Here is a 13098-nt window from a genome sequence, read left to right on the forward strand (position 1 = left end):
CATAACCTGGCCATGAGCTCTGTATCATAGTTCCTAAGGTGCTGTCTGTTCCACTGTTGCTAAAGGGTGGGCTTCACGAGACAGAGCCATTCATTTGAGAGTTCATGGGTCAGGAAGTCCTCACCATTCCATTCACACCCCATTTATCAAAGGGAAAGACTCCTGAACTGTTGATTATACAACCACAGTCTACTGCCCCACCCAGTTTAGGTGTGGGACATCTACTTCCCTCCTGAACACACGCACACACTACAGTACGTCTCTGTTTACTGTTTACTTCTATTTTTAGCTCTGTGTGTCCTGACCCAGCTGCCAGGTGAAGGAATGCATCGGCTGGGAGATGTCACCGATGATAATGATAATGGCAATAATAATACTGGTTTTGCAGGGTATTATTATTGCCATTATCATTTCCTCCGCCAAGGAGGTTATGTTTTCATCTGGGTTTGCTTGTTTGTTTGTCTGTTCGTTAACAAGATAACTCAAAAAGTTATGGATGGATTTCAATGAAATGTTCCGGGAGAGGTCTGAAATGACCCAAGTAAGAAACGATTAAATTATGGGAGTGATCCGTCATCACTGTCTGGATCCAGGAGTCGGTTATGTTTTCGCTTGGTGGAGTTCTGCGCTCTGAGTGCTTGTCTAGTCATCATTAGTTTGGACTGTGCCCTCGTAGAGTTTTGGGTGTAGACCACTGATCTATAAAGAATTTATACTGTAGATCAGTGGTAGACACTTATAGCTATAGAGGTTAATGGATCAGCACCTCAAGAGATTTCCACAGCTTCAAACAGAAGCACTGCAACATTGACTCTGTAGTTCACAACATGGGTCTTCATGTGCAACAAGATGAAACTGAGTAGAGACCCAAGTATTATACTATGGGTGAGGTGAGTGCTACTCTTCGTTTTCAGGTCGTCATCTTCATTAATTTATTACACACCTATAGAGAGAGAAAGAGGGGTGTGTGTGTGTGTGTGTGTGTGTGTGTGTGTGTGTGTGTGTGTGTGCGCGCATGCTTTGGCAACACTTTCTTTATGAATTTTCATGCCAAAGAGAGAGCGAGAAGGTATTGAGACAACATAATGAAAGATAGAAGAAGGGATAGACTATCCCATTGTTGCCGCCCCATCATTCTTTATGTATTGTAGATCAGTGAAGATCGAGGCCCGAGGAGCAATGGACGACGTATTTAACGCTGCATGAATGTGGGGCAGCCGTGGTGTACTGGTTAGGGCTTCGGGCTTGTAACCGGAGGGTTGCCGGTTCATTCCCCGACCAGTCCACCACGGCTGAAGTGCCCTTGAGCAATGCACCTCACCCCTCGCTGCTCCCTGCGCGCCTCTGGTTGGGCAGGCAGCTCACTGCTCTGGGTTAGTGTGTGATTCACCTCACTGTGTGTGTGCAGTGTGTTCACTAATTCGGGTACATTGGGTTAAATGCAGAGAAATTAATTTCCCTCACAGGATCAAAAAAGTATATATATTCTATTCTATTCCTATAGAGAGAAAGGCAGATGAATTCACATTTACTGCTCATATGTCTCCATCTCACACTTACTGTAGAAGTAGAACCTTTTCCAAGTTCCACTTGGTTCATTTCACTGGAATGTTGCTGTGTGAGATGGAAGTTTGTGTAAAGCCAAAAAATGGCCCCAGTGGGGAAGTCCAAGGAGACAGAACAGGTCTGAGTGCATGGTCAACATGCTTGTCTGAAGAGCTAGCCCATACTCATACTCATATACTCAACCCTCTGCTGTGTACATTTCCGAATTATAAGCTAGTATGTAATTATATCACTGAGAGATGGGTCTTGTTCCACTGGTCTTTATATAGCAATAAGTCAAAACGATGACCTACAACTCCTGCTTTCGTCCTTTATGTTTGGAGTCACCTTCAGTTCAATAAAACCTTATGTTTGTTTCAACTCTACAATTGCATTCTTATAGTTTTTCAGCTCTAATATTCACACAAATTCAGTTTTAACTGTTTGTCAGATTCTGTGGTATTTCAGTAAATCTATTTAATCTGCAAAAGATGTTTTAATTAATAAACCTACAGATACAACAGCCCAAGCTGTCATGGGGAGTGACCCCAAGGTATGACTCGACCTGTCTGACCAAAAACCTCTGCAAAGGCTATTGAAACTCACAAGCTAACCATTGTGTTAGATAAGCAGTTAAACTGCATGCTGTACATTTGCTAAACAACCTAAAAAGTAAATGTGTCCTTCAATAGCATCACACACTTGTATACTAAATGAACATAGTGAGGAAGCTGACACACCAGAGCAAGAAGCATAAGAGATATATAGAGTGTGGTAGTCACGTGGAAGCTTGGAGATTTTAGCGTTAGATTCGTCTGATAAAATCTCTATGAGAAAATGAATAGTGTGTTTGGTAACACGGTTCAAATAAGGTCTGAGCGAAACAACGGCCATCGAATACCTCAGCGTCCAGTTTGATAAGTCAAAATGTGTTTATAGTCTTGTTTTGTAAATATGAAGATGTTGCTACAAAAATGCTACATAGGTAGGTAGATAGATAGATAGATGCTTCATCATATATATATATATATATTATATGACTAATTTAATCTAATCTATATATATATATTAGATTAAATTAGTCATTGTGCAGAGTACAAGTAAAGAGACAACAAAATGAAGTTAGCATCTAACCAGAAGTGAAAATATGCAATGTGAACAGTACTCAGGTAGTGCAGTATAAACAGTGCAATATTCCACAGTGTAAACAGTGGTATAGAGGTAAGGTAGTATGGTTTACAGTAAATATCATGAACAGTAACATTATGAGGGCAGAATAAATATGGATAAGAATACATGTGCTGTCCCAAAACATTAATATAGCATCACATATGGCAAGCATGCTAGTATCAGTGCAGCTCAGATTTCTTAAAAGGCAACTGACCACTTGACTATGTGCATTAGTTAGCATAGTCAATTTGCTAACTTGTATTACCTATAATAGTAATAGTGACAAGTCAGTCAGACACAATGCTGTTTTGCTAAAACACACAACACAGACTACCTTTTATGATTATATCTGCCTAAGCCTCGGCCGCGGCCCTTCCTCCCCCTCACCCACACCCCACACATGCAGCCATAACACATGGCAACCAATCAGTACCCCAAGAAACAGCATGTTACTTGTAACTATCTTAATGACACTTGCAACAGTCCCAATCACAGTACTCTGGTGAGGTGATGGGTCATCTGTGAAAACAGAGTTTACAGTTAAGGTCCTCTGCTTTTACTTGATACAGTCATAATTAATTCACACTAGACACAAAATTGATCTTACCAAAGACAACAGACTTGAAAGTCTCACTGTGAACTTCACATCGATATGTTTTGCTGTTGTCTATTGTGGTCTTAACCAGGACCCTCATCTGAACTGTTCCGTCTCCATTGGGACGTGGTCCTGTGTGATGAACTCCATGACCAAGAGGAACCCCATCTTCAGTTAACTGGATGCTGACTCTTGATAGGCTGGAGCCTGTGACATGACACTGCAAATATGTTCCTCCTGGAATGGGTTTGCTAAAGATAAGAAGCTCCACACCTACAATAAAAGATGGAGAAGTATTTAAACACTGCCGGGGTACTGAATGGTCTAAAAACAGTAGTTGTCATTTCGTCATCTGCCAATATGCAGTTACCCAATCAAAACATGGACTAACATATCCACTCAATAACAGCACTCAATATACCAACACCCCCATGACTCCATCAATAAGTTACCAGACAGACTCATAAAAACAGAACAGGGATAAAGCCTACTGCTAACCATTAGGTCTGACTGAATCAAACATGCATCTCACCAAACCAATTATATTAGAACATGATAACCAAACTCACTCTATTCTACTACAGTATGTCTATATTTTGTCCATACTGAATATTCAAATTTAATCTGCTTTCATAATGTTATTGTTATAACTGTATACTGTCCACACTGCACTATATGCCATACTGTTTACACTGCACTACCTGTCTCTACTATTCTAGTAGTGTTAATGTACTGTACTTTGCACAACAACAATGAAGTTAAATCTAATCTAACCTGAGTTCTGGTCTAGATCTGGTTGGTTTAGATCATTAATGTTAACATCCTGAACTAGGGTCACCCCATTCGGTGGCCATTTGCTCCACCCCTATCCTACTCAAGAGTGTGGGACACAATACCAAATGGTGAGCACTGTAACACACAATATGTCATGATTCAGATTGCTGTACTGTACCTGTGTGTGCATCATCACTGGGCCTTGCTGCTAGCTCCATCTTCAGGATGAGGGCCTTGCTACACAACATATTGCCAAAAGCTTTGTAAGCATTATTCATACGGTACTCCGCATCCCACTCTGTTGCTAAAGGGTCGGCTTCATCAGTCTGAGCCGTCCATTTAAGAGCACTGGGGTCAAAGGTCAGGAAGTCCTCGCCATTCACACCCCACTCATCAAAGGAAGACTTCCCTGAGCTGCTGATTAAGCAACCTCGACGTCTTTGAAGAGTATCTGTAATGATATATATTAAAAAATCATTATTTTCTGTTAACAATTATGAGTAAAATGCTCAATTGCCAAAAGCCTAAAACTGCTAATATAATATAATTTTATATAATATAATTCCCTTCTGCAGATTTCAATTAATAGGTTTGTTTGTTTATTTACCCACCTTCTGAAACAGTGATGGTCTCCTGTATCTTCTCAAACCAAGCAAACTGCTCATAGCACTGACTTTTACACTGCTTGTGTCTTTCCTCCAGTTCCTCTTGGGTGAATGCCTGTGCTATCCAGTCCTGTTGTGGTTGGTCTCTCAGTGTTTGGCCGTTGCAGGAAAATATCACGTGTTCATTGAACAGAGTTGTCTGCTGAAACTGCAGCTTGCCATCTGGGCCATGAAGCACTGTGTACTGGACCTCAAGTGTGTTGACATCTGGGGGGTGGAGGAGGTACAAGGAGAACACACATAAGAGAGTTTTGTTCTGGCAGATTAATGGTATGTTATTTGCACACCTAAAGTTTCTCCAGTTTCTTGGGTGTGTAACACTATTATATTATACTGTATATATATGATATGGGGTCACTCCATATGAGGTTTCATGCACTTAGCAGAACAATGAGTCTTGTGGCTACATGCTAGGACCAAAATCATATGCTCACTTTAACATGGTAACATAGATTTAAATGTCATTTTGACCAAAAAACGATTTACTTTTGAAACTTTCCAGAAAATGGGTCACACCAAAAGACAGTGAAAAGGGGAACTGAGATAGGAGTGCTGGAAATACTTGATTTATTGAAAGAAATATGAGAGATAACTCTCCAAGTCCTTCTGAGACGTTATTATACTTCTGAAATGAAGAAAGACCCCTTATCCCTAACTGTCTCCACACAATTGCACATTTAAAAAACATAATTTAGGGTCACACCATATGATATTGATTTTTGGGACAAAATGTTTTTGTTTAAAGCTTGTTCAACAATATTATGCCTGGACTTTAAGCACTACAGACTTACAAGTAGACATCTTTGGTATTCATTGTAGTAATGGGAAAATATATTCATTAGATTTTTTTTTAATTCAAAATCAAACTTTATGAAATGGGATCGGGACAATCACGCCATATGAGCTTTTCCTGGTTTGGCTGAAAATTTTGAGACATAGGAATATGACTGGCATGAATGCTCCATATGTCCATATAAAACAGACTTTTCTGAACAATATAACCACATTAATTTGCAGATTAGACATTTCTTTACTTCAGTTTGACACTCTGGACCAAAAAAAGGCCATGTCATGTCAACCACATTGCATCAGAGCTGTAAAATCCTGTCGTTCGCATATAGTAGCAACATTGCAGCACATGACAGAGGTACCGATGAAGAAGTATGCGTATATTAAATAGACACATTTCTCCTTTGAAAGAGCATTTTTTTTGCATTTTCAACATACAAAAATGCAGTGCTGTATTTTGTAATGTATTTTGATACACTTAAAAGTAGAGGATTGGATATTTCATTGTAAGATGTTTGGTGCATTCTTACCCATTCCTGACAACAACATCAAACCAAAGTGAGGTGTGTTTTCATTCATCTTGATCTGATAAATACGGAAGAATGTTTCTTCCTTGTAATATCTGGACAATGTTAAAACAAATGTTTTCTAAGGATTTAGCATTCTGTTGAGTAATGTAACTAATTTGTGTAAATGATCTTGAAAAAGCTCAACAAATTATTAGATTTTTGAAATCTTGTTCCACACCCATCCTTTGCCTATATTTAGACTGGTGGAATAATACACTGTTCAAAGATACGATAAACAGAAGCGGCAAATGCCATTTCACTTGCAAGGCAGCAGGAATGAAACATTGTTGACCAATCCTTTTCACACACACCTGACATGTTCAATTTTTTCAAAGTCTCACGCCAATATAGTTTGTGATGCCAAGCCTAGAACGCTTGTATAGAAATAAACGTAAAAGTAAAAATATTTACATTGTGAAAGTACACTATTTCAGTGTTATTTTGACACATGATCCTATTGATTTTGGTAGATAATTCTGAACCCTACCTGATCCATTTGAAAGATGAATGCAGATAAGTAGAAGGCAAACACACACAGGAGTATCAGATGTATGTGGTCGTCTAGAGAAAATGCCCATGCCTTCTTAATTCCTGAATTGCTCTGGTGCCCAGATCATGTCAACTCCAGAAAAACAAACTGGCACATCATTCAGTAGGCTAATCACTCACAATCTGAACATCCGAGAAAGATAAAATGGTGTTCTGAGCTGTAAAGAAAATACAATAACAATCATGTGTGGTCTTGTAATAGCTTACAATTCCGGTCAACCTGTCTGCTGCCTCGAGCACCCAGAAATGAAAGTAGCGTTGCACTTGCTGTTCAAACTACTTCCATGTTCACGCCCAGGGTTGATGCGTCAGTGGGTGAGGCCTGAATTAAGTATTCATGTCTTTGTAACTAAAACTAGATGTACCGCAAAGTGGTACAAAGTATGAAATAGATGTACTGCAAAGCGGTACAAATTATGAACTAGATGTACTGCAAAGTGGTACAAAATATGACCGCCGCTCAGTACAGCGTGGCCAGTGGTGAATTGTATCTGAAGCAGGGGATTTTCCGTGGAAGGGAAGTCCATCTAGGTTAATCTAGAGAAGACACATCACATGGTGCCAGTGGCATCAGCACATAGCTGTGTGTATGGTAACATTTGCATTCCTGCAGCTGTGAGCTTTGGCTACTCTGGACAACTCATTTGTACATTGTCTTTTATGGCCTTTTATGGAAGCGCAGCCCCGCCCCCTCCCCTCATGCTGGGGAACACCCCAGTGGCCACTGCGGAGCACTGCCACTTCCTAGGGCTGACCACCTCCCGTGACCTGAACACCTTGGCCCTCCTGAAAAAGGCACACAAGCGGCTGTTCTCCCTGCGACAGCTGGGAGAACAGCTCACTGCCTGCCTGCCTGCATATCATCAGCACTTTCAACATTACTACCTCAGCATCTATTGTCACCAGTGTCATGTCTATGTCTATTTTTATGTCTTTTTGTCAACCATATTGTCAACCGTGAATGGCTGTAATGCATTCTTACACTATTACAAAATCAATGTGGGCCAATCTGATCTCAATTACTGCTCTTATTCAAGATTTTTTGGTAAAAAGACAAAATCAAAACAGGCAAATAGTGCCCATATGGACATATGATTAATGTGACACAAAGTGGCATACACCTTTCACCTCAAAGTGCCATAATCTTTCAGACACCTTCAAAACCTAGACCTATTAATAATATTCCAAAAATTAATTTTGCTGGGACGGTGTAAAACCAAGTTAACCTGGAAGGGCTAGTGCTAGGGATGGATTTGAGTGACAGACACATTTTGAAACACAAAACAAATGACTGCTGGTTATCAGGAAAACATGCTACGAGTCTTAACAATTTTGTGCTGTTTTTATATGTTATAGATCTATCTATCTATCTATCTATCTATCTATCTAGTTTACCCACCTCTTACTTTACCAATTCACCCCTGTCTAATATCTGCGATCTGTTATCAATCAAGTCAAGTCAAGTTAATTTATTCGTCTCCCTTGGGAGAAATTTGGGCTAGAGACAGGGTACTGCTGCAGACATGGTTATGGTTGGTTATGGTTATGGTTATTTTTAGCAATATTATCAATAAAACAATCATTTTAAGCACTAACCTAATGAGAAATAAAACAGTGAAAATGAGAACAGCAATCAAATAAGTCACTCAATTAATTATATAATAACAATAATTATAGCATGGTATGGCTAAATTTAAGGACAATAGCAAAATAAATGTCAAATTCTATCAATGGACAAATTATAACAAAACAATACTATTATACAAACCATAACACATAACAAACGCTAAAACATACAGAGACAGCAATGTGTCAGACAATATGGACAACCAAACAAAGACAAAGAGGAAGGTACATAGCTGGCAACCAAATGAGGACCAAAGTGAAAGAGGAGCTGACTGTGCAATCTGCCCTACCTGATGCTTAAAGCTAATGCACATTTAAAGTGCCAGTGCACAATAAAGTGCTAGTGCATTCCAAGTGCAGTGCACAATAAAAGTGCAAGTGCATATCAAAGTGCAGTGTACAGTAAAGTGCTAGTGCATTTCAAAGTGCAGTGCACAATAAAGTGCTAATGCATATCAAAGTGCAGTGCACAGTAAAGTGCAAGTGCATTTCAAAGTGCAGTGCACAATACATATTAGCACACACTACAAATACTTCATATTAAAAATGTTGGTACAGATGTAAAACACTGCTTGTACATGTTACAGTTCTGGTATTACAGAGAAACACATTTGCTCATTAATGAGCTTAACTGACACTGGGACAACCGGTTATGTTTGCTTAAAGAGACCCTGTATCTTCTCCCTGAGGGCATCAGGGAGTATTCATTAAACAAAACATGGGAGCTGTCATTTAAAATGTTTTTATTACAGGTATTGAAGATACGAACTTATGATTAATGAGACTCAGAGTGCCATAAACCTTTAATCTCAAAGTAACGTTTACCTTTCAGCATTAAAACGTTTCAAACTGTTAGATATGATTTAGAGCATACAAACAAATAGTACCTATGTTGGCCATTTAACAACATGCCAATCACATGGCTGGTTTTATGTATTTATGACAACACAACCTGGTATCTTGGACTTTGCGCTGACTGCAATGGAAGCCAATTGGTTGATAACAAAACTGTGGAGTGTGTCAGTGACTCTGCAAAGACTGTGCTGGCCAATCAGAATTGGCCCAAGCCTCATTCTGCCTCAGCCTGTAAGTGAAAGTGTCTATGAATATGTGTAATGCAAATAGGGAGATACAAGATGAATGGCACTTTGTTAAATGTCCAACATAGGCACTATTTGTATCTGTTTTGTATGCTCTAAATCATATCTAACAGTTTGAAATGTTTTAATGCTGAAAGGTTAACGTTACTTTGAGATGAAAAGTTTATGGCACTTTGAGTCTCATTAATCATACGTTCATATCTTCAATACATGTAATACAATAATGTGTAAAAAATCAGCTTGGTAAAACACCTTCTATATAGAATACGTTCCTGATCATGATATGACAGGCACTGCTGTTCCTCTGATTGTATCATTGTCTCATTGTTGCTCCCCACTTCCTCATGTTACAAGGCTAAGGCAGAGGGAGGGGCTTGGGTCAGTATATTCCTGTTCTATAAATTATCCTCTAATCCTACTTGAACAACATTTCTTTAAAAAACAAAATGACATTAGTGTATAACTGATTCAAACATAATCAGATTACAATTGGGTTTGTTTACGATAGTATTATAAAATAGAATTTTGGTAATTGGTTGTATAGTTTTGACTGAAGCAAATTGTGCTTAAGCAATAGTAAAAAAAAAAAACTGAAATGTGGCTGAATAGCACTGACCAGCCACAAGAGGCCCCCCCATTTAGCCTAAACTTAGTCTGATAGTCTGGTCCATTGTATGTTTCCGAACACTAAGAAGAAGCTTTGCCTTGTTTTTGAAGGATTTGACTTCGCAGGGTTCAGTTTTACCAAGCACGAATCCTCTGATCCTCGACTTTGAGAAACAATATTACCTTTTGTTGTTCATAAGCATCAATTCCTTCCCTCAAACACACATTGCCTGTGCCGGTTGAGGTGTCTATGACACCATGGCAGCATTGATAGGGACAACAAGGAGGAGTGTGGACTTTTACCCTTCAACAGCCCCCTATTCCATCTCATACATCAATTAGTACGCTTATGCTGTATCCAGTTACATCTACAAATGCATGGATGATGTCTGTCACTTAAAACATCACTGTCAGAGCAAATGAGAAACCATGAATGACAGCTGAGGTGCGATCCCTGTTGAGAGAGAGAAACTCGGTTTTTTAAACCTGGTGATGAAGTGGCCCTTAAGTCTACTGATGCAAATCTGAACAAAGCTGTCAGTGGTTAAAAAGAGCCCATAGTCAAAAAATCCAAGATCCTTTTAGGGTGTAAGCTGGAAAAATATACAACTATATATTCCTGCTTATATACGTGTTCTGTCTTTGCCCGGTGCGCTAATGAGGTTGTGTTGAACTAGTTTGTTATTGACCATCTGACTCCATTATGGTATAAGAATTAGCTACGCTGCCGATGACTATGAAATATCAGTCTAGAGTCTACAATAAATACCAAGTATTTCTAGACTTATCTCTCTACAAGGCCGATTTGTTTAATCACAAAGAGATCCAACCTAACATCATTAACAATATATCTGCAGTTCATTGACTATTGACTATTTCTCTTACCAGTTCAGTGACTGTTTAGTGGTTTGTCTGAACAGGCCGGGCCCGGCATTAGCACGCAGAGGCTCACAAGGCTTGGTGCATAACTGAATCAGAGCAGTGACCGCTAATAGTATGACTAGCCTCCACAGGTTTACGCAGTTTAACTGACAATTTACTTGTTAAGATATCTGATCAAACAAATGCCTTGATTAGGACTCCAATCTCAAGAAAAGAATATTACCAATTACCAATTAACATCACATTTATTTGTAATCTTTCTAATATAATCAACACAGATATAAAGGTAATCAATAGAGGTATGAAAGTACAGATAATAATAAAGTAGTAGAACAGTTAAAACAATCAGCCTAAAGTAAAGTTCAAGATATCATACCTGATGTAGAATTGACTAAAGAAGTGGAACTCTATTTAAGCAGAGAGATTCCAATCCTAACTCCAGCTTGGAGTGCTAATCAGACTCTCCTAGCTTGGGCTATACAATAGTGGAGATTTTGCTAAGCAGAAATCTGACGTGTCACTCTTGTCTGTTCTTAAATATCCATCCAGAAACAGGAGGCATCACGGTGGGGTTCCACCTTAGAAATTAACATATAGACGCTGTGACTGCAGAAAGACCTCTGACCTCCACAGGGTATTCTTTTTATCATTACAAAAGGTGAATGGGAGGTTTCTCATCCGAACATGGGCACTTTCCGCCTAGATCTCCCAAAAACATATTTACATTTATTTTACAATTGTACCACTGAGACCCTCTTACTTCTCGCACTGAGACATTAAAAATGATACCAAACATAGATACATTATCACTTGTCATGAAACAGATACATTTCAGTTTTCAGCATTAGTTCATCCAAGGCATGGAGAGGGGGGAGTGGAGGTGTGCCTGGCATGGGGCCAGGAGCCCTGGCCAGATGGTGGTCTCCACACAATGGTGACAGTCAAATGCAAACAGTTCACCTGAACACAAAGGAGTGTCCAGCTGTGAGGTTGTCTCCCCCGTCTTGCAGATATAACTTTAGGTCAGGATCAAGAATGGAAAATTACCAGTCTTACAAGGGACAACAGAGACAGGAGACTATGGCAGGGAATTCAGTCTGCCGCAGACTATAAATCTACTCCCATGTCCTGTAATGACAACACTGATTTCCTGAATAATCTAAACAACTACTTTGGCCGGTTTGATGCACTAAAGAACACACCAGCAGTGAAGGCTCATCACAATGAACAGGTGCTGAGCTTTGAGGATGTTCTTAAAACCCTAAGGAAAACTAACCCCAGAAAAGCTTCAGGTCCGGACAGTATACCAGCTGTATCCCATATGACAGGCTGGTCACACCAGCATGACCAGCTTCCTCAGATGGTCACGTCAGCATGTCCACCTGGTGTCCTATCCAGCTATACCAGCAAAGACCAGCAATAGCTGGAAGAAAACCAGTAAAGACTAGCTAAAACCAGCTACCAGCATAAATTGGTTTCTTGCTGTTTTCTTCAGTAGGGATGTTTTAGATGGAATGGACTACATGAATGTTATGCAATGTTATAAAATGTAATTTCCCTGTTGAGGATTATGGTCCCTCTTTTGGCGATCAAAAACGGATGGTCAGAAGCACAAAGTTTATAGACATTAAAGGCGTGGCAGTCCACATTCACTAATTTTAGGGCCTGTGTACACCAATTGTGTTTTTTACGCCGACGGCGACAATGTTTAATATGAAGTCTATGTAGTTCAGCGTTGACCGTTTTTTGTCGCAGCGCTCAGAGCGCTCAAAATTTAAATCTGTTCAACTTTTAGAACAGCACTGGGCTCATCAATGTCACTTCTCTTCATAAACCGTCTCTGGTTTTGGTAATATAGCAACAATAAACACTTGACCGAAGCACCGAGAAAAGGAGGTTGAGGGCGCTCTCAGCGTAAAAAAACATGATTGGTGGACACAGCACCTAATGGTGTGATTTTGTGATCAGGTGCTGGACGCAAAAGGGTTGTTCTTATGTCTCTTAATCAGTCATTTGTTTTGGGCGTAATATTCTTTAAACCAATGAGAATAATATCTAGCATTCCTTTTAACAGCAAGCAATGCAACTTCAAACAGTGGCACATTTGAAGGAATCTGGTGCAGGCAAGACTATATGGGACAGGGATTCCACTAAACCTTGCAGTTGCTTTACTAAAACCTGTTTGTGACTAGCAGAGTATAGCCTACATGCATCTACACTCACCTATT

General features: G+C 39.6%; 1 protein-coding gene across 2 annotated transcripts; it reads right to left on the reverse strand.

The window, feature by feature from the left end:
- Positions 1-2516: 2516 nt before the first annotated feature.
- Positions 2517-6889, reverse strand: LOC134077899 (class I histocompatibility antigen, F10 alpha chain-like). 2 transcript variants are annotated; one of them, XM_062533536.1, is made up of 6 exons: positions 6777-6889; positions 6595-6668; positions 4696-4956; positions 4263-4535; positions 3323-3583; positions 2517-3234 (listed from the first exon to the last, which is right to left on the reverse strand). In XM_062533536.1, exons 1-6 carry the CDS (start codon positions 6839-6841, stop codon positions 3059-3061), a joined length of 1110 nt encoding a protein of 369 aa, XP_062389520.1. In that variant the 5' UTR covers positions 6842-6889; the 3' UTR covers positions 2517-3058. The 2 variants fall into 2 exon arrangements, with proteins under 2 accessions (XP_062389520.1, XP_062389521.1); XM_062533537.1 differs by having other exon boundaries at positions 6595-6883.
- Positions 6890-13098: the final 6209 nt, after the last annotated feature.

This window comes from Sardina pilchardus, chromosome 4 (assembly GCF_963854185.1).
Source record: "Sardina pilchardus chromosome 4, fSarPil1.1, whole genome shotgun sequence".
NCBI lineage: Eukaryota > Metazoa > Chordata > Actinopteri > Clupeiformes > Clupeidae > Sardina > Sardina pilchardus.